Here is a 19,898-nt window from a genome sequence, read left to right on the forward strand (position 1 = left end):
TATAAAAAATTGTTAATTGATTTTCGATGTAATAAAAAGGTTATAAACGCAATAAAAAAACATACTGAGGCTCACCAAGCTGGTTAATTTAACTTTTTTTAAATCACAGTAAAGCATATTATTTTAAAAGTTTAAGCATAACTTTACATCTCCAGGTAAATTGATTTGAAGAAGGTTTGACATACATTTTAAAAGTAACAGATGACAACATTACTATGTGCTAGGAGATATAAGTGTAGACCTCGTCTGTCATCGCATGTTATATCTTAAAACAGTCTATATTTGAATAAAAATTAGGGAAGCCCTACCCACATTAATAACCTTAAAGAAGAGAACGAATATAATTGTCGGATTTTTATCCAATGGGCTGAAATATCACAAAACTCTAGGTTGTAAATTCTTATTTTACGATCTCAAGATCGAGAACTAATAAAAATTCTTTTTTTTTAAGCTAACAGATTTCACCGGGAACGAGTAATGCATCAACAGGGAAAATAGTAAGATTAAAAGAGAGTATATTTTGTAAACATCTTCCTTTTTAATAGCACTAAATACCCCTTTTTACTTAAAACCCGAAGGACATAAATAAGTATTATAAAAAATATAATCTAGGATACCATCTCAAATACAATCTTCTCAGCCTAGCCCGGAGGCAATTTACATTATAAACATTAAAGAATGTACATATAGTTAAACTTACTATCAATAAATGGCGGGCATCATTGATAAGAAAAATAGCTCGAAATTTAAGATTAAGGGCTAGGATATAGTAATTAGATAGTCACGCAACATATAGTATACTCCTAATAGCAGAAACCCTAAAGAACCTCAAAAACATAAAAACAAAATATTATAGGTGTAAAATATCCCCTGACATTCGGTAGCCATGTTTAAATTATAAATCGATAAGTCCTAACAAAAATCTGGCTGAAGAAATCGAATTAGAAAACAAGCTTTCTTTTATGGCCATTATCTATTGTCATGTTTCTAAAATATGTGTCAAATAAAAAGATTTTTGCGACTGTTAACATTCAACCAATAAAACGAAAAACTTACGCCAACCTTATGGTACAACGTTTTTACCTGGCATATAATGAGGTTAAGCAGTTGGATTACAAAAAATATTACCGAGATGCACGGCAGAGTTGGTATAATTAGTACAAACAACTTATACTACGAGAAAATTATTACAACTACATTGAGACTTCATGTTAAGTTTAACAACCATTTTAAAGCAAGACTGGCTGCGAGAATATCCTAATAAATATGATGGGGCACTGATTATCAAGGATTTTTTCCCTTCCTTTTTATATTATCGATCCGACTAATCACTACATTCGCCAAATTTTAAAAAAAACCATTTCATACATACAGTAGATATAAATAAGATAGTTTTAAATACGAAATTTAAAACCAGCTTATCAAGCATACCCCCGTGCCTACATTTTGTTATTAACAAACTCAACTTCAACAAAGAAACCGACTAATGGAGCACTAAACAAATATAGAAAATGTGCTTAGAAATTAATGTTGGGGATTAAAGGGATCAATAGACCTCTTTTACAAAAACGTAAACAACAGACTACTAAGAATTAATTTTTAACGAGATAAAACCGAAATATGCATTTCCTACTTCAACAACTATGAAACAAATCATTTATTTAAGTTGATGACTGCATAATAATTGGGGCCCCCCCGAAATCTTCCTTACTGCTCAAAAAATGAGTTTAATGTAAAGAATGCAACAAAATTAAAAGAATTTTGGGTATTAACCTAAAAGACAATGAAGATTTTTATTTCATAAATTAAATTACACATCGACTACTTAGAGTTAATTGTTAATACAGAAACCATATGCAGAGGGTCTTTGCTCACCTGTACTAAATTTTAACTGATGGAGACACTAACATTTAGTATTTTAGTTTAATTAATTCTTTGCATGGCGAAACTCTAGGTCAGCTATCTCATACGCAAAATCCTTACTGAGTTGCTTCCTCCACTGCAATAATGAAGAATATATAGAATTCGCGCTAAAAACACTGAACTTCCTATTAAACAGGGAACCTTTAATTTTTTTTTAATATAATAACTATTCTGAAAACAGTTTGTTAAATGAGTATGCTACAGATGTCTTTTTTGAGCCGACTCTTACGAATATAGAGCCTTAATGGGCTACATTAAATAAATTAATAGCTCTCCAGTACAATGCTCCTCAATAAAATTAAAAAAATTTTTATGGTGCCGAGTACATTGTCTTAAGGAAGCTGATTTCGAACACTTTGGCTATAAAAAATTACTTCGTAAAATTTAACCAAATTAAGAAATTAGGTTTAATTTTATACAAGTAATGAAGTAGTTAAAGTTTACGCTTCGAATAAGAGAGTAATGCATATTTAAATTGCTTACCACTACATTGACAATGAACTTTAAAAGGAGATACTCGGGAACATATCTACAAAAACACGCTCGTTTACTTCTCCAAATAAACTTTAGTAAAGATCTGAACCTACAATAAACTAAAATAGGCTAAAAGCTACCAAAACCTGAAAATATTTTTTTAGTGGAAAGTATTTCAAACATATCGAATTTTTTAAAAATATAATTAAAATTAGTATACGTATGCGACTTAAATATTTTTTAATCCTGACAACAAAAACTCATTTTTTCCGAACAGCATACACTTACACTTAGACAAAAGTAAACCACTCAGAAGAAATAAGCTTAAGACGAACCAGTTAACTATATCATAAACTACTTTTAAACAAAGTAAACAATATGTAACATTTTGGCGGTTTTTACGTGCTCCGCAAAGCTTCGCTAAATTTTTCAGCAAGTACTTAAATTTTGGAGGCCGTTATTTCTATGGAAGCTCTGCCGAATTTTGGCTAATACAAACCAGTATAAATACAAACTATATATTGAAAATAGAGTGAGTGTTTTGAAATTCGAACAGAAAATTACAAACATATCGTACTTCTACAGTCTCCGACTACTAGAACAGCCTATTAAGTGCAATTTGCTGATCCCTGAAGTAGGCAGCGATGCATTCCACAGCAAAAGCCTTAGAAAAAAGCAAGGTGACATCACATAGTTTTCAAGACAGTGTAGATAACTTATTCTAATTTGTGGTTCGTCTTTTGGTATCTCATTAAGATGTATTCGAGGCTGGGGGTTCCTCAATGCGGAAGTACATTGAATATATTATAGTAATTCACAGCTGTGCTCTTAATGAGTCCATTAGTATTTGGTGCCTCTTCATCCAGAAGTAGCCTAAGACTTTGACTAGCCCGTGAATGACCGTTTCCAAGCCTTTACTGTGATCTTAACCTTCGCCCAATGTAAGCAGAACGTTCATGTTTGCAGTTAAAGTCGCTTCAGGTACTACAGAGCGGGTAAAGATGCAGCAGCGCATCTAAATCAGTTGTGTTGCGGCCAGCAGATTGGGCAGAGAGGAAAGTGGGGGGGGAGTTATAAACCCATTCTACATTAAGTGGAGACGGAATTACTCAGCCTCTACGCCCATAATAGTTTAAAAAAAGCAACCGAATAGTAAGGTAGATTTAATAGTTGAAATGCACCATATGTCGCTTATAATTGCGACCTCCACATCTTTGCGCTAAAGCAATCCTACCAGCTCGCACCCTTGCAATGCATTATTAAAATTCCATTGTAAAAGTCGCAACTGGGGCAGTGAGCTGGATCAAGTAACCATTATTGGTGAGCTAATTACATTGGTTAAATATGGCGTTGAGGGTATCAGCAAGTGGTGCCAATATTTCGCTTTAAGCTGATGCGGGTAACAGGATGCCATTGTTGTTGCAGGTGTTGCTGTTGCTGCCTTTTCGTTCGGGGGTTGTTGCCGACGTTACTGGTTGTGTTTCCTCCTATCGCTGACATATTGGGGTTATATTAGTAGATTAACGAAAGTATTTTATAGAGCCGTGATAGTTCGAAGTGTGACCTTCTCCGCACTTAGTCCATTTCAATTCAAGGGGCTTCCGGCATTGTAAAGTTAAGTGATCTTCCTCGCACTTGAACGCAAAGTGGATAACATTACAGTTCTTTGCTCTGTAACAAACTTCTAATCAATTATTTGATAGCATTTTCATATAACAAAGCGCCAGCATAAACACAATTCTTTTTTTTAACAAAAAAGGAAACCAAAATTTACTTGTAGTATTAAAATTCGGACAACCTCATTGGCTGAAACTTTTACAATGATTGGCTCAGTTCTTCGAAATTACCCGAGGTCATACTATTTATATAAAGCACGGGACCGCTGTTCAAAGCAGCGTTGTTTTAGTTTGCTAGTTGAATAAAGTTTATCTCAGTTTTCTGCATAGATTTTAATACTCTGTAGCCAAGGCTATGCCCTATGCAGTTTTCTTCGCAATGGCTAAATTTTATTAGCAGATAACATAATGATTGTTCCTAAGATTGCCGATCCTTGATTTTCGGCATATACAGGAGTATCAGCGGCCCCGCAGCACGCAGTCATGCTAATCTTCCAAAAAGATCGTTATCTTTCCCCTCCGCCCTTTACCTATTTCTCATAGCTCTAAGAGCTTTTGATCTAATTTTCAATTCTTTCCAGGCTGGTTTTTTATAATTTTATGTGTAAGGTTTGAAACTAGTTCTATTTCATCTAAGTACTGCTTTTTTCAAAGATAGTTTTACTATTTCCTTGACCAGTGCATAAGCACCAAACACTTTTCCGTCACGATTTTTGAAGCTAACTGTTCCCCCAAGCTTTTCTCAGGAGGCGTACTTAAATTCACAGTGATTTTAATTGCTGAGCCTAGTTTAGACTTAAAATTTTTGGTAGTAGCTATTAATTTAGATATTCTTTTTAAGAACTTTATCTTCAAAATAACCATTAAAGGGGTGATGAGGGGTTAAATAAATAATACTGATAAAATAATTAAGAAAATTTATATATAAAAATATGTAAAACGAGCTAATTAAGTATTAAGTGTGTTTTTCTTTTTATTGTATTCCTCTATTAAAAATTAGTTTTTTCGTAAGATTAGAGGAATGATTAAATTTTTTTAGGATATTTTTGGCTCTCTACTAAATCTCTATAATAGAAGTTGCTCGGGTGAGGGGCTGTCGTTTGGCGTGGGGTATTAAAACTAGTTCTTTGCTATATCTTACTCATGCACCCTTTATTTTACAGTAGAGTAGTGCAACTACTGATATTATCTGATATTAATTGCTATATATCGTGGGTTAAAATAGGAACACGAATACTTAGTTCCTAATTTCGTGACAAAAAATGGCAGTTTGGCTACCTTTAGAGTCAAGTCCTGAAGTGATGTCAAGGGTAATAGCTCGTTTCAGTTTATTTAGTTCATAGCAATAAAGTTTACTACTAAAATATGGCCTCTTGTTACCGTTTAATTTTAAGTCTAAGAGGCGTGACCAGCATTTGATTCTAAAATATTTTGTATGTTTTTATAGTACTTAAAAAAGCTGGGAGTAGAAGGAGTCGAAGTTTGTGACATATACAGCCTTGAGGAAGGTTTCTCTTTGTTATATAAAAAACTATATGATCATTACATAATAACATGAGATAGATGCGCTTTTTTTAATACCTGAGCCGGTATATGGAATAATTCTTCTGTTTCCAATGACGGAAAAAGTACGTTTACTTACTATATTATTATCAAACTCATCTAGCTTATATAAACTTGCAAGTATAAAAAACTGGGGGCTGGAAAGGAGGCTAGTTTAGAGGTTGTTATGTAAGGTTTTTAACTATACCATTTTATATACTTGTTAATTTGTAGAAGCCAGACAAACTAGTTTTTTTTGTAAAACAAACAATACTAAACGCTTGCGGTTCCCTCGCTCTAACACATGTCATCTTGAATAATTATGATAAAATAAAATTTTCAGGTTACTTCAGCTGTGTTTGTAGGTTAACTTTCTATGGCGATCTTTTTAGAGTGTGGCGTTATGGAAAAGTTTTATCACACAACTCTTCACTTGGACCCGAACGGCAGAGCTAGAGTATTATTTTCATTTAAGTCATATACGAATTTTCAAGTATTTAAAGGAATTTGAGAAATCATTTGCTGCGCTTCATCATATAGCCTCCCTTGAAGGCCAGACAAGCGTATTCGTTCTATTAAAAGTTATTTTAAGTTTTTTGGCAAAAATTTATGTAGCTTTCTTCAACCGCTGCTGTCGATGGGCATTTTGTGGCTTTTGTAAAGGTTAAAAACGTAATTTATGAGTTGGATGGTAGGAAACAGTTTCCGGTTTCTTACGGCATCACGCAAGAGAGCTCTTTTAAGGCATTAAGATTTAAAAACCTTTTTTTTATAATCATTTTAGCTACAATATTAGAGTATGATTAAAGCCGTTAAAACTTTTATGGACCAAGATGCTGATTTCAAGAATTTTTCGTTACTTGCCATCATTCAAAGTTCGGAAGATAACCATTCTTCTATGTTATGAAGCTTATCGGATGATTTTAGTGTCTAAAGCTACTTTGGATGCTAATCTAAAGGCTCTAGCAATAAAAAATAATAGAACACTTTTGGGGATTGAATAGTCGCTTTCTGCTTATTTACAAGCTTGCAACTAGTTGTTTTGGTTGGGGAAGGTAAAATAAACTAAAGTAATTTCAATAAAAAATATTCAAATTTTGCTTTATCCGCTCATATTCGTTGTACTTTAGGTAAAGCACTTTTAATAAACAACCAGTTTTTAAGTCCACCCAGTACTTACGAAATAAGTATGATGTTTAAGGCGCTATCCATTATTAAATTCTGAATAGCTTGTCGCGACTCGAAGTATTTAATCAACCAAAATATCACTACTTGTAGTCGTGTAAGTACTTGAGCTGGCCATACATAAGAATATTATAAAGTTAAAATTGTTGTCTCCCAGGAACGCAAACCTTGTATGTGTCAACTTATAACTATTAAAGGGGATCTACTACGCAATACGTGGTTGTTTAGCAGGATTTGTGGTCTATTTGTGTCTCAGAAGAGTAGATCTACACGGAACACGCATGCGTGAAAATAGGCCTTCACATGCATTTTATGGAAGCAGCTTACTAGATAGAATTAATTTGCTCTGAGTAAAGGGTATAAAACGTTAACAGTTTAAAGATTGTAAGTTAAAAGCCTAAGTGAACGCTCCACTTTAACTTGTTACCAACAACTGCCTCAAGGTATTTAGCCTGCGTGCACCAGAGATCGTTAAAAAGTCGTAAATTTCTCCCAGGGCGAGGTTTTCTTCTACTCGTTAAATAAGGCCTTGAATTTTATTGGATTAAGCTTCAGTTTATTACTTGTGAACCAGTTTTTTAAAGGTCTAAGTATGATTGTATATTTTTTTTATAGCCATAGGGCTAAATTTAAAACGCCATCAATCTACTGGCAAGGAAACACTGTTGACTGTGGAAATTTCAAAAGTTAAGATAGAAAATAACGGAGGGGACAAAAGAAAGCCTTGTAAGACATAGGCTGAAAGAAGGTATGAATCGAAGGTAAGGGTCCCTATCGTAACCCTATATTTTCTATTTTAAAAAAGGACACTTTAATTGTATCAGGTAAATAGAAATATTGTCTACTGCCTTTTTTATAATTAGTATTAATACTTAGTACCTACGTTTTTATAACTTTTTTAACGTCTCAGAGCACTTATTGTAACTTTTAATCATTTACCGTTTTAGTATCGTATTCAGAAGTGCTTAAGATCTTTTGAGTAATAGAATGGCCTGTATGAAAGTAGAACTACACCAGACCTTAGGAATTTTCAACTTCTCATTAACGACCTTCAATTTAAGACAAGCGCTTTTGCGATTTTTTCGAGGCACTAGGCTTATTGGGCGAAACTTTGATCGCGTGACTAATAGTAGTCGTCTTTGAAATCGATAACATCAGAAAGTCCAGCTTTTAAGGATTGTCCTTAAAAGAAACATGCCTCAATATGTGTATTCAGTCAAAGAGATATTAAAGCAATAGATTAGATGTACCACATTTTTGAACCTCTCGCTTTTTCAGTGGAAAGTATATATTTTCACCTGAATTATTTCTCCACCATTGTAAATGCCAGCGAGTCATCGAGCGTCCGTTCTTCACTGGTTTGGAGAAAAGAGAGCAGAGCAGAAAAAGTATCATAAGAATAAAGGAATTAAAAAAAAACTGAGCGCTCAGTAAATCTGAAAACAGATTAGCTTTGTTAAAAGATGTATACGGCGTGCCTTCGTAGGTAGTTATATACGAGTTTAAAGAGGGTTACTTTAGTTCTTCAACCCCTTTGTAAATATTAATAAGAAAGAGTTGAAGGCTTTTAAATTTATAAGCTTGTCCTCCCCTCTTTTTTAGAAAAGAATAAGTAGGATTTTTTAAACTTGATACGCTTGGTTTGATATATGTTTGTATTCGAGGATTTAGTCAATGCGTATCTTCTCTTCCTACGCCTCCTAATAATGGTGCTTTTCAGTTTTTTCGGTAATATGAGAGGTAAAACAACTAAGATTTTGGGCTCTTTCACTCAGTTGTATGATTTAAGGAGTACGGTCTCCAAATGAGACACTGCACCGATAAGGCTAGGTAGCGGTGGAAGTCGTTAATAAAAAATTACCGTCCTCCACCTATCCTTTAAAACTAGACCAATTCGTTGTTTTCTCCTCTTTTTTAGTTAAATTGTAAGGGTAACTTCAAGTGCGATTAGAAAAGTATTGTGTTCTAAAGATAGTTCCAAATTTATAGAAAATTGAAGCAAACAATCTCAAGCGCATCAGTTGGGTAATTGGTGACACAATGAGTAAAGGTACTGGAGCATACTATAAGACTTTTTCATTATTCCGCAATTTTTGCCATAACCACTCCACTGGGTTGTACGATACCAGAGTGGACAGTTGCAATTGAGCTCTCCACCAACAATTAAAGTATTCGCGGGAAAAAAAGCTACAAGTCGAACATTGTCTAAAATTAGTAAGTACAAATAGCATTTGAAATTTTTGCTTTGCTATTAAGGTTCAAGAGTATAAGTTCAACACGTAACAATCAAACCAATAAAATTAATGCGAAACAGATATAATTAAAATTCATCCTACGTTTTAGGAATGGAAGAACAATTATTTCTTCTAGAAATAAAATTTTTACAATTTATTGGAAGTAGCGAAATAAGTATATCCTTGTTAGGCATTATTTTTAAGATTTAAGTGGGCCATTTTATACTATTTACCAAATAAATTTTTTTATAGTGAAATTGAGTATAACTTTGGATATATCGTTTTTCACACCGATCAACTGCTTAAATATTGAGTGGAAAGGTATAATCTACTTGTATTATATTTTCTTAAATTCCTTCCTTTAGTAATATTTTACTTGTAACTGTTTACACTAATGCGAGCAAAAGATCTTACCAAGATTTCACATTTAATTGCTTATTTTTTTAATGTTTAAAGTGATCAAATTGGTGTTGTGGGGTGTTTAATTTACTGAAATAATTTTTGCTTATTGCATTGTGTTTATAACTATTCTAAGACAGTTAATTAAAAAACAAATAGAGAGGTTATGTAGACCAGGCCTTTAATAGTTTTAAGATTACTAAAAGAATCCTTTAGTAAACCAGCGCAAGTCTTTTCGGGTACAGGTAAGATTTAATAATGACGAGTAGTTTAGTGGTTATTACAACACAACATATGATTTCTGGGATAATTTCGATTTATCTGAACCTAATATATCATCAACCATGTTCGTAACAACAAATGAGGCATTGACTCATGTGTAATTACCGAGTGTGGGTAAAGTGATAGCGAGGAATATAAATGTCACAGGGAGGAAGCAGGTTTTCCCTTTCTCTTTCTTTTCTATCTTGGTCTTTACTCTTTGTAAGTAAGGTGGGCTTTTCTCGTGAGTAGTAGTATACCGGGATGGATTAATAAATAATACATATATACTTTTTTAGCGTTAAATAATTATTATACTTTTATCAGCACTGGTAGTCTATAGTTATTGCGAAAATCAAGCCAGGCAATAAGTAATGAACATAGTAGTGTTGGCATCAGTCAACAAGTCGAAAAATAGACAACAATACTTTCAGTTTTCGTTTCAAGCATTTCAAGTACTGATATTGGCAACTTAAACAACTTCTTCTTATAAAACCACCTTGATGACGATGCAGAACTAAATTATATGGAAGAAGAGAGGTCATCTTCTGAGTATGATTATAGGGATGAAGAATTAGGGAAAAGGAAAGAGTATAAAAAATTACAATAGAATAGTAAGCAAAGATAAGAGTGGTTGAAAAATTTTAAGTGAAAGAAGATGAGAGTGACTTGTAAGAAACAGTGTTACAAGAAACTGTTGTTAAAATAAGTGGTAGGAAACCAATAAAAGGCGAAGCAAGATAAATCAAGTCACTCTGTAACGAAGACAGAAATTTAGATAAAGAATTTTAAACTGTAAAAGGAAAATTAAAGCGAGCTAGAATTTGCAAAGAGTAAACGTTTAGATTAAAAAGCAAAAGTCACACACGTAGCAATTATAGACTTTTTAGTTTATTGGTCATTCTTTAAAATCTTGATAAGAGATTAGCATTGCAGCTCTAATTAATCCTTTAAATAGAAAGTCCCAAAAACAGAAATTGCAAAGCTAGGCTAAAGAGAAAGAAAGATTTGGTGGTAACTACTTCCACCTGTGTGTATTAAAAGTGAAACTCGTTGAAACGAGTGTTTAGAAAAAAGCATAACTTTTTTTTTTGGCAGAGACATGACGACAAAAGAGAGCATTCGCAATCAGCAAATAGAACACATGGAATATTTCTTTACCTAACTTCCTGCTAGATAGTTACTAAACTTGAAAGAACACCTTCATTTAAGTGCTATTAAGTGCTATTAACTAGTAGACCTAAAAAAATCACCTAGCAATTCACTACAAAATAGGTTTAAAAACCTGGATAGTAACACTCTAATTAACCCCTATAGGTTATTGGTTACTATGTTTACCCTTTCTTGCCTAGGTCAATTTCAACATAGGAAGTGATTTCGCAGAAAAAAACAAATCTATTTAAAGCCCCAGAGTTTTACCCGTTAAAGTCTTAAGGTGAAAATAAATCATACATTAGAGCAGCACAATCGCCCCTCTGTTGCTCCGGCATTTCCTTTGGGTTGAGCAACTTTAGCTCTGACTTTGATCACCGTTAGGTAGGCTTCAGCAACCCTTTAAAGATCCATGTCAATGAAGTAGCTTGCGCTATCAATGATAGACTTGTATGTTACCCATTCTCGGTGCTTACTTCTTAGCGAGTCCATTGTTAAGCAAAGTAACGATTGCTTTTGCCACCAGGTCGTCATCGTAAGCGGTTCCTATGGCTTCCAGACCGTAGAGTTTTGTACTCGAAGGGAAAGGACATAATGTATTATTTTTATTAATAAAGTTTCACCCTTATGTCCAAAAGCGGGACTCTCTTTATTATACAAGGGATAGTTTGGCAGCGTACGTTTATCACTCTGATCGAATAAAGTTTCTGAAACTAAGTTTATGTCAATGTTTGACCTTACTGCCAATTTTTAGAGTTCGCGCATCCTGGTGCGAGGGCCTTCAGCATTCCGTGCCCAAGACCTTTAAGTTTTGTACCATAGGTAAAGTCATAGATATTTTAATTTTTTATTAGCTCACAAGAGGTTTTTGCAAACTGAGCATTTAATCTATGGTTAGGGAGGAAGCAAAATTATTTTTCGTTTCAATGTCTGGGTTTAAGCTTGTTAATTTGCAGTGAAGCCCGTATCTTATTATTTCAGAACTAGCGACTTGAGAATATAAAATATGTGGTGGGACTTTATATTTTTCCCTTTCTTTGATTACTTTACAGGTTTCCCTTGACAAATTGCGCAGGGCGACCTACCAAATTTTTCTTTTTTCGCAAAGTTAAATTGGTGAAAGTCACCGCATTTTACACAGTATTGTTCTGATTTGCAGTATTTGAAACAGTGCTCACATAGTTGGCAACGGAAATATTGGCCAATTTGACCGCTACTTTATTAGTGTTTCTTCGAAAATGTATTGTTTTAGATGTTTGTTAAATTATAATAATGTAGTTTCAGTTTTCGACAATCTTACGAGAACTACAGGTAAAGGTTTGTTGTTGTTGTAACTTTGCAAGCGAATTACCTATTTATTGTTAGGGTATTTAAACCTTTAAACCTTTAAAATTAATTGTAAACAAATGTATATATATATAGATGTACAGAATTGACGAAAACAAAAAAAGCACTAAAAAAAATTAGCACGACTGCCGGTGTATTTTTCGTGAACCTTCATTATATACTAACAACTAAGCAATGAAATAACCAATAATAATCGTAAAAGTGCCTAAAAATTGTAATTTGCGTTTAAACTTTTATGAACTGGGATCTTTCCTCGAAATTTAAATTGATAACCTTTTTTTTGCAACTTACACTCGGCATTGATTGTTATAAGGCGCTTTCTAATAAATAAAACCCTGAATTACAACTTCAGGTTCCGTTCCTCAGGTAATAGATGAGTTTAGTACTTACATGTTTCGGTCCAAAAGAGAGGTAAACCTACAAAGTCATTTACAGAAGAGGTTGAGGTACGCATTCCCTGTCTGACAGCTTTAGCACCTTAATGAAGTTAACAGCATCGTTCCGCTTTTCTTTATTTCGGATTGTGATAGGAAAAATCTTTTCTTTATAATTATTAATATTGTCAGTATTAATATTATAACTATCATTATTTCGTAGAACTACTAATGTTAATAGTAAGTTTTTACTATTATTATCAAATTATTATTATTAATGTAATTATGTACAAATATTATTATCAGAACTTGATTTTCTTTTATTATAGTGATATGCTTTTGGTCACTTTAATTATATTTATCATTGCTGGCGTTATCAATAGATTGTAGCTTATAATTATGTCTGTGTTTAGTACTTTATAGGGGTTTCGTAGGCAAGCACTTTCGCACTGGAAGTATTGAAGTATTGTGGAGTTTAATAGTTTATCTTCTTTAGAAGTAGCGTTTTAAGTTGAAATTTTTTCATTCTTCAAGTTTTGCCTTTAATTTTAGAAATAGCCCCTTTCATCCCTTTACCAAAGCAATCAGTTTATAACAAATTCTGGAGCGTATTCTCCGATAAAGTTACACCTTGCCGTCAAAAAACAAATTTTTATTATAGCGATGATGAGTGAGTAAACTATTACATCGAAAATGCGCACTGCACCTACTCTGCCGTTGAATTTTTTTGGCGTGTAGACTCCCAGTTTATATGCATAAAATATGCTGCCTTGCTTCATGACGGGCTGCCTTGTTTTTTGCAATGCTCAACAAGACCTCTGGATAGAACCGTTGGATACCGTTTTTAAAGCAATGCCAATCCCATCTACAAACGTCTAATTAATCACAACCTGCTGGCAAGCGTGCTCAGGTACGAGTTTTAATATAAACTGGGGGTTCAAGAAATTTACTTAAATTGGGGCAAACATTAATAGCGCGCTATTAAGCCGTTTGAGAGCTCGAAAACTCAGTGCCTGGTCACCCGCTTTTGTAAAATTTTATATTTAAATTTTAATTTTTCCACATTATATAGAGATATTAGTTAACAATTCATTTATTCTAATACAATAATAGCTCTTCGGAGTTAAACATCGATTGAAACTCGTGCTAACAGGTTACGTACTAAGACCCACCTGGTGCAATATAAAGTATGATGGTGGCTTAATTTAAAATAGAAGTGGTGACCACACAATACCTCTCTTTATTTTCGCTTAACTAAGATTAATTCAAATAGGCAGAACCTTTTAAGCTAACAACTCTAACTCGGCTTTTTTTTTAATAAATTTTACTAAGTATTGGGCTCCCAAGTCGTATCAATTGCTTTCTCCCATCTTATTTGCTTAATATACGTCGAACATAAGGCGGTACCGCATATATTTAGTATATCTTAGTAAGCAACAATGTTGTATAAGTATCTTATCGAGTACTATACTCTAGTCTCTTTATGCATGTGAAGTAAGTACTTTTATAGTTAACCAAATTACCTTTAGTCAAATACTATACTTACATACATAGTCTAGAATTCTAGTAAAATACTAGTACAAGACACCTATATATATAGTACAGTTTTCAACTAGTATACTGGTATCTCGAATCAATGCCAATAGTGTTGTTTAAGATTTCTCGCCTAAGTTGCCTTTTCACTAGTCTAATTAAGGAAGATTATTTAGTACACCATGAGCTTTCGACAACGCCTAATTGCTCAAGACGCATTACTAAACCTCACTTAGGCCAATATAATGAAGCTGAGCCCAAGCTCCGCCGGGTCAATGTAGATAAATAACACACTGATCAAGGGCGGATACAAACCGGCTAGTATATCCACGACAGGTGTCAGAGACGACCTCCCATAGGCGTCCTATCATAATACAACGCTATCGCTTTTTAAGTAAAACTGTACCCCTAAGTTAAATCCAGAAGGTACTATTTGTAAAGATCACAGATAAGCTAGACCCTTCCTAAGGTCTCTGGTCGGCTCAAAATTTTCCCCTTACTAGAAGCAAGCCTAGCGACCTGTGCATAAAGCCACTGCCTAATCCTTCTAGATACGCGAGGAGTTTGATAACTTTAAAACTAATTTAGGTAACCATATCCCCGGCCCTAGGTTGTCAAGCATCCCTTAAAAGATATGATAGCTTACTATCTCTTTTCAGCTAAAGTTAAAGAAAACCCAGGGCTGTAGAGGATTACTAAACATCACTAAGTCGGTAAATTACCGCACTCCTTGTGCAATCAACCCAAGGATGGCATTCCAGCCTGACGGCTCAGCACCAAAATCAGCAGATAGTTATCAAACAGTTCGGTGGAGACTAACTAGAGGCAAAACTGTTGAATTTTATTATAGGCCCGGAAATTTTCGGACTTTTCACCATAGTGGCCTAGGGACAAAAAAGTAATCCTCCTTCTACTAAAGAGTGTATTTCCTATTATAAAGGCAATGAGAATAGCTAACGGGTAAATTCAACCAATACTGCATGGGCCTGCCACTCATCTACCGACTTGCGCCGCTCACAAGTACCTCGTGGTGATCAAGGCAATAGGAAGAGTTCGTCGCATAAGCGAGTACTTGAGACGAGCGTAAATAAGCTGTTCTCTTGCACATGCTTTTTCCAGCCTTTAATTATTAAAAAAAAGAGTTATTACCCACAAAAAGCTGCAATCACAAAGGTGTTGGCTAAGTTTGAACTAGCATATCTAAGAAGGTTGCTAAGTTAAACTACAACATCTAAAAAAAGACGTAGTATTTTAAAAATAACTCTCATTCTTCATCTAGAGAACAATTCTCCACATAATGATTAGAATAATTCTATCAAAAAAAAATCTCTACTCATTGACTGGAAAAATTCTTCATTAACAGAATAATTCTTCACTAATTCTTTCCTTAATGAATAGAGGAACTCTAAGAAATTAATAGTACTGTTCGACACTTTAGGATAGTCCATACTAAACCTCGCGATGTTAATAACACGAGGCATTATTTAACATAACAGTTTTGCTTTAACTTAAATGTTGTGTGGGCTTCCCTGAGTCAAGACTGATGAGTAAGGTTCTTTGAACATCCCTTTTTTTTTTTATACTAATATATGTTTTTTTATTCCTCATTAGTTAATTATTCTGATGTGTAGTTTTATGGGCTTTATTCGACCCATAGCTCTTTCATTACATTTCAAGAGAATTAAATTAGAAGCAAGTAACAAAATTCACAAAGCTTGAAAATTCTACTATTGAAGTATTGAATTATACAAACTTTCCACTTTTTACAGAAGTACTATAAATAATATTTATTGTTAAGAGACTCCGTAATATCCTCAGCACATATAAAACTAGATAAAGCTACTGTGTTCAAAAAGTAATATGATGGCATTATTTAGCACGCAAGTCCAAGGACGAACGCAAGTCTTTTTAAAAATTTCCTTTTTTAAGAGTCATCTAACAAAAGTACCTCATCTTCAAACCTTTTTATAAAGTTTTAATTTAAAAGATTTAATTATTTTGAGGATAGTGCAAAGTTGGCGAGGAAGCTAATTTTTACATTAATTTCCTTTTAACCGAGCATATTACGGAAATTATCCCTACTCTACTCTGTGAGATATAAAGAGGTAGGCTTGTGCCCTTATTGCTTAAAAGGTTAGCGAAAGCCCTGCTAAGCGAAAGTTTATTTCTTTTTTAACCCTTTTTCGGCTTCAAAAGTTTCCGCTTAGTTAGATGAAAGTCGTAGGAGTTGTGAAGTCGAAAAAGAAAGGAATCTCACTTTTTACCGGTCTACATCTCAAAGTTCAATGGCGTCTCTTCTTAAAAATGATGCAGAGTTTTATCTTAAACTACAATTTCCCGATTCTTTGTGTGTTGGCTGCAACCACCTGGCGGCTTAGCGGTGTTCTTTATAAATTTTTATCACTCTAAAAAAAATAGTAAGAGTTCGAGCTCAATGCTTCCAGACTAATAAGGCCTTTAAAACGGTTTAACAATATAAATATCATATGTAATTTCCGAACTTATTCCTAAAAATCTATTTATTACATAAAATAATTTAAAAAACTAATAATTAATTGAAAAATAAAAAAGTGGATCGAAATAGTTCATTTGGGTTAGTTGCTCGAATACGTGTTCACAGTATTTATATCACGGATCTGAGGAAAGTACGGTATATTTTCTTTGTGGGAACCAGTAAATACCGGAGGATAATTTATATTGGTATATAGAACTGCACCGTAGCTGGGCGGTGAACTCATGAGTGCAATCTTATATGATCGTATAATTAATTTTGCCCTAAATTACCAAAAAATATGAATGTCTACATACTTTATATTTAATTTTTAAAATGATACTTTTTTGTTATATTCATACTTTTATTCCGCACTTGAAATCCAGTAAATTAACGTAACTGTGGGGTTTCTTAGTTTTCTGTAAAAGAAAAGTTATATAACGTATTGATAATTAGGCCCATACCAACTGCTGTTGAGGTGTTGATAAAATGTAAGTCTTCGCCCCACTGGTTAACTACTAATTTTCAGATGCCCCCACAGATTTTACATTGGTCTACTAGTTAGTAATAAGCTTTCGTGTGATATATTTTTTAATTCCCTGACATGTCTATAGAGCAATCGCAAGGAATACAGGCTCTTCTTGCAGCTGAGAGATCTGCCACAGAAACAATTAAATTCGCCCGTTTGGGTTATTAACTGGGCTTAAATTCAAAACTTTATTTTTATTTACTTATATATTAAGGTAGTTAAAAAGACTTTTTATATAAGCCAGACAACGACGACTCAAGCAAGCAAGAGAAGAAGCCGAAACAGAATTGGATAAGTTTAAAATTTCCCGAGAAAATATTTTAAAAACCTCAATTAAGTCGGTTAAGAGTTTATCAAGCCGAATACATATATTATTGGTACTTATTTTATCCCTTGCAGCTTGAGAAATTTTCGGAAGAAATACATGTAAAAATAACTAAAAAGACGGAAGAAAAACTAATTTTTATCGAAGAAAGGGTTAAAAAGAACAGAGAAGAGGTACATCTTTCATTTTTATATAACGTTAACTTATAATTCACGGTTACTATATGAAGAATCCTAAAGTTCTTTTTAACATTGATAACAAATTTTTTTTTTGAGGCTTCAGATTTATTAACTCAGCTGACTCTTACTGTTAAACCCAAAGTTCATCAAAAATTTTTCCGGAGCGCGCGATAATATTTTTATAAAAATATAGTCAAATTTTTAATGTAGTGTATCTTCATAAAAATTTATCAGCATCAAATAATATTAATTTATTAATAAAACTATGAAATTTATTTTACCTCTCCTTTTTTACTAAAAAACTCAACGTCATAGAATCAAAACCGCCTAAATACAATATAAAAAATACAGTTTGAACTAAAGCTATTTATGGGTACATAAATGAATTGTTGTTTCGTTCGGCACGTATATACTTCTCTTTTTTATATAATAATATAACTCTCATTTAGTGAGTCTGTCAGTCACTTTTTTGTTTATAAAAGAGTTTATATAAAAATAACCTCTTAAAAACATGATTTTAAAAAAAAATTTAACTAAATTTTAAACTGATAATTTTCCTAGAGACATAAAAAAAGTGGTTTCTAAACTTAAACATAACAACTTGCGCAACTGATGGCCCTCTGTTGCAGCTTCTACCATTGTGACTCGTCTTGTCAGCACTCTAAGCTTGTATGTGGTTCAAGTGGAGCTCTCCCACAAGAAAGTGTTGAAGTTATAGTAAACTGAAGGAATAATAGAATGAAGACAGAGACTAACAAAATAAATTAAGGGTTTCCTTAGGACTCGACGCCACTTTGAGAAGTGTTTGCACTTTTCCAACTAATGACTTGAAGAGTTTTGACCTCAACACTCTATAGTTATCTCACCGGAACAATTAAGGCTTTCTTTACAAGCCATAGACAAACGCAGTGCACGTGTTACTTTTTAAAAGCCTCTTGTTTTTATACTAAAAAGATATAACAATAACTTGAACTATTCTAGATCTAAAAATAATTTTAGAAAAATTTTTTTTAATAAGATTCTTTAAGTCGTGCGTGATCTTAAAAGAAAAAACAGTTACAAACGAAATTGTGAAAACAAGAGAGCAAAGAAACAAAAATAATTAGCTTTATATAGACATTTTGTTAATCCCCTGGAAAAAGGAGAATGTAGCCAATAAGAGCAGTGCTCACAAGACGCAAATATAGTAAAATTTGACAATAATAATTCCTATTGCTTTCCCAGGTTTATAAACCTCAATGCACAAGTAAGAGTTAAAAAAAATGAGGTGCTTAAGTCGTGTGTTTAATAACTTTCCATAAAGGACATCTTTCGCGATAGGAACGATTTTAATAAAAGCTCAATCTATGTTACTGGAGTTATCTGCTAAAAATTAACGGTGGCCAGTCAAAAGGTGGCTTTAAATTCGGCTTAGCAAAAATGATCATAAAGAGGCCATAACAACAAACAATAGACCTTTCCTCATAAGCAACCCTACTAAAAAATTTTGCGTTATTGTTAAAAAACCGTACGGCAAATTTAAGGCTTAATATATCTGCACCTTCTTCTTTAAAAGACAATAACGAAAGCAATCAATTCTATTATATATTATTACAGTCTGCAGCGTGTCCGCGTTAGTATCTTAGGCCAAATACTGCTTTATAACATCGAGCATGAACCAACTTAGTAAACATCATAATCAAACAGATAAAGGTCAATAAAATTAATATAACTTTTCTTAACAGAAAAGAAGCTATTTTAGTCTAATATTTAAGAAAAAGATATGGTAGCTATAATAACATAAAACCCTGCAAAGATGTGAAATATGCCGGACCCGAAAAAATTTTAAAAACCTATCCCAAAAAATTTTAAAACATATTTACTCGAAACTCTCTGGTCAACTGCTCTATGTAGATACATTAGTCTGAGTTTCAACATCTTATGATATATATAATTATGGAACAAATGCAAGATCAAAGCAATGAACTGCAATCTTTGCTAAATTTAAATATGAAATAACTACTTTATTTACACATGGGTTCTATGTAATTGAGGGTTGAACGTCTGGGAACACAACCCTAGTTGAACCTTGAAGGGAGGTCATAAGCGTCGTGCTCTTTCTGATTTTTTGTCGTTCTTGCCAGAGTTTTTTAGGTGGGGAGCGTTGTGCTACTCAGGCGGCTCGAGAACAAAATAAATTATACAGCTCTTTTTAATTTTAATCAAGTCTATATTATATTTCCTTATTATATAATTTAACATATTACTCTCAAGTTGGTTATGATATATTAGTTTTTGAAGTTAGCAAGCCTTTAAGATCAACCCAACATATAACAACAAATATACAATAAACGG

The 19,898-nt window shown here is 33.3% G+C and overlaps 2 protein-coding genes across 3 annotated transcripts; both read left to right on the forward strand.

Moving 5' to 3' along the window:
- The first annotated feature begins 5,188 nt into the window (after nucleotides 1-5,188).
- On the forward strand, nucleotides 5,189-6,587 carry LOC135144943 (ubiquitin carboxyl-terminal hydrolase isozyme L3-like). Of its 2 annotated transcripts, none has more exons than XM_064077080.1 (10): nucleotides 5,189-5,323; nucleotides 5,461-5,521; nucleotides 5,577-5,641; nucleotides 5,698-5,736; nucleotides 5,790-5,898; nucleotides 5,948-6,012; nucleotides 6,059-6,118; nucleotides 6,171-6,299; nucleotides 6,352-6,430; nucleotides 6,483-6,587. In XM_064077080.1, the coding sequence occupies exons 1-10, from the start codon at nucleotides 5,276-5,278 to the stop codon at nucleotides 6,557-6,559; spliced, it is 732 nt and encodes a 243-aa protein (XP_063933150.1). In that variant the 5' UTR covers nucleotides 5,189-5,275; the 3' UTR covers nucleotides 6,560-6,587. The 2 variants fall into 2 exon arrangements, with proteins under 2 accessions (XP_063933150.1, XP_063933151.1); XM_064077081.1 differs by having other exon boundaries at nucleotides 6,068-6,118.
- A 10,531-nt stretch (nucleotides 6,588-17,118) lies between these two features.
- Nucleotides 17,119-17,755, forward strand: LOC135144915 (V-type proton ATPase subunit G 1-like). The gene is made up of 4 exons (XM_064077043.1): nucleotides 17,119-17,220; nucleotides 17,301-17,401; nucleotides 17,460-17,558; nucleotides 17,661-17,755. Exons 1-4 carry the CDS (start codon nucleotides 17,136-17,138, stop codon nucleotides 17,736-17,738), a joined length of 363 nt encoding a protein of 120 aa, XP_063933113.1. The 5' UTR covers nucleotides 17,119-17,135; the 3' UTR covers nucleotides 17,739-17,755.
- The last annotated feature ends 2,143 nt before the right edge of the window (nucleotides 17,756-19,898 follow it).

Source organism: Zophobas morio, unplaced genomic scaffold, assembly GCF_036711695.1.
Source record: "Zophobas morio isolate AGI-343-1 ecotype UQ-CSIRO unplaced genomic scaffold, CSIRO_AGI_Zmor_V1 ptg000113l, whole genome shotgun sequence".
NCBI lineage: Eukaryota > Metazoa > Arthropoda > Insecta > Coleoptera > Tenebrionidae > Zophobas > Zophobas morio.